Source organism: Meleagris gallopavo, unplaced genomic scaffold (genome assembly GCF_000146605.3).
Source record: "Meleagris gallopavo isolate NT-WF06-2002-E0010 breed Aviagen turkey brand Nicholas breeding stock unplaced genomic scaffold, Turkey_5.1 ChrUn_random_7180001949177, whole genome shotgun sequence".
NCBI classification, from domain to species: Eukaryota; Metazoa; Chordata; class Aves; order Galliformes; family Phasianidae; genus Meleagris; species Meleagris gallopavo.
Window position 1 is genome coordinate 1 of NW_011210689.1, and position 1,143 is coordinate 1,143.

Here is a 1,143-nt window from a genome sequence, read left to right on the forward strand (position 1 = left end):
CTGCCCCCTCACTCCCCCTTTTCTGCCTCAAACACTTCTTTACCCTCCCAAAACCTCCCCATTTTTACCCCCCAAATCCCCCCTTTCTGCCCCCCAATCCTCTTTTTATCCCTCAAGCCCCCTTTTTATCTCCCAAAACCCTCCCTTCTGCCCCCCAACCCCTCATTTTACCCCCCCAAACAACCACATTTCCCCACTTCTCCCCCCACAGTCAGCACTCGATGGTTATCACGTCTGCATCTTTGCCTATGGGCAGACGGGCAGCGGCAAAACCTACACTATGGAGGGGCCAGATGCTTTGGACCCCGAGAGGAGGGGGATGATCCCCAGAGCAGTGCACCGCGTCTTCCAGGGAGCACAGGAGCTGGCAGAGAAAGGCTGGCAGGTGAGACTCACCACGGGAGGGGGGTTATTTGAGGGGGGGTTTGGTGCTTTTTTGACCCCTCCTGCAGTATCGTTTCAGCGCCAGTTTCCTGGAGATCTACAACGAATCCCTGCGGGATCTGCTGGGCGCTCGGGCGGAGCGTGGGGAGCTGGAGATCCGCAGGGTCAGCTCAACCAGCGAGGAGCTGCACGTCCCCAACCTGCGCTGCGTCCCCGTGGCCTCCGAGGACGAGGTGAATGACAGAAACCTGCTTTTATATCATAGAATCACAAGGCTGGAAAGGACCTGCAGCATCATCCACTCCCACCTTCCCCCATTTCCCCTTGCTCAGCACTAAACCACCTCGTAGCTCCTCATCCAGCCTCCTGCACGTTGCCAGGGTGACTCCAGCACCTCCCTGCGCAGCCATTCCAGCGCCTGGCCACTCTCTGAAACCAAAAGTTCTTCCTTCTGTCCAACCCGAACCTCCTCTGGTACTGAGGCCTCCTCTGAGGCCGTTCCCTCGGCTCCTGTTTGTTGCTGGGAGCGGAGGCCGAACCCCTCCTCGCCACAACCTCCCTTCAGGAAGCCGCAGGGCGCGCTCAGCTCTCCCCTCAGCCTCCTCTCCTCCAGCCTGAACCACCCCAGCAGCTCCCCATAAGACCCCGTGGTGCTGCAGACCCCCCCCCCCCCCCAGCTTCCTCCTCCTTGTGGGGCCTCCACGTCTTTTTTGTTGTTGTTGTCGTGAGGGCATCAACCACCACCCCCAACTCCCCCTC

The 1,143-nt window shown here is 59.8% G+C and overlaps 1 protein-coding gene across 1 annotated transcript; it reads left to right on the forward strand.

The window, feature by feature from the left end:
• Positions 1-117: 117 nt before the first annotated feature.
• LOC104916842 (carboxy-terminal kinesin 2-like) lies at positions 118-737 on the forward strand (the record flags this gene model as incomplete). Its single annotated transcript, XM_010727873.3, has 2 exons — positions 118-385; positions 453-737. Coding segments are annotated over 2 exons (538 nt in total), but the record flags the coding sequence as incomplete, so codon positions are not given.
• Positions 738-1,143: the final 406 nt, after the last annotated feature.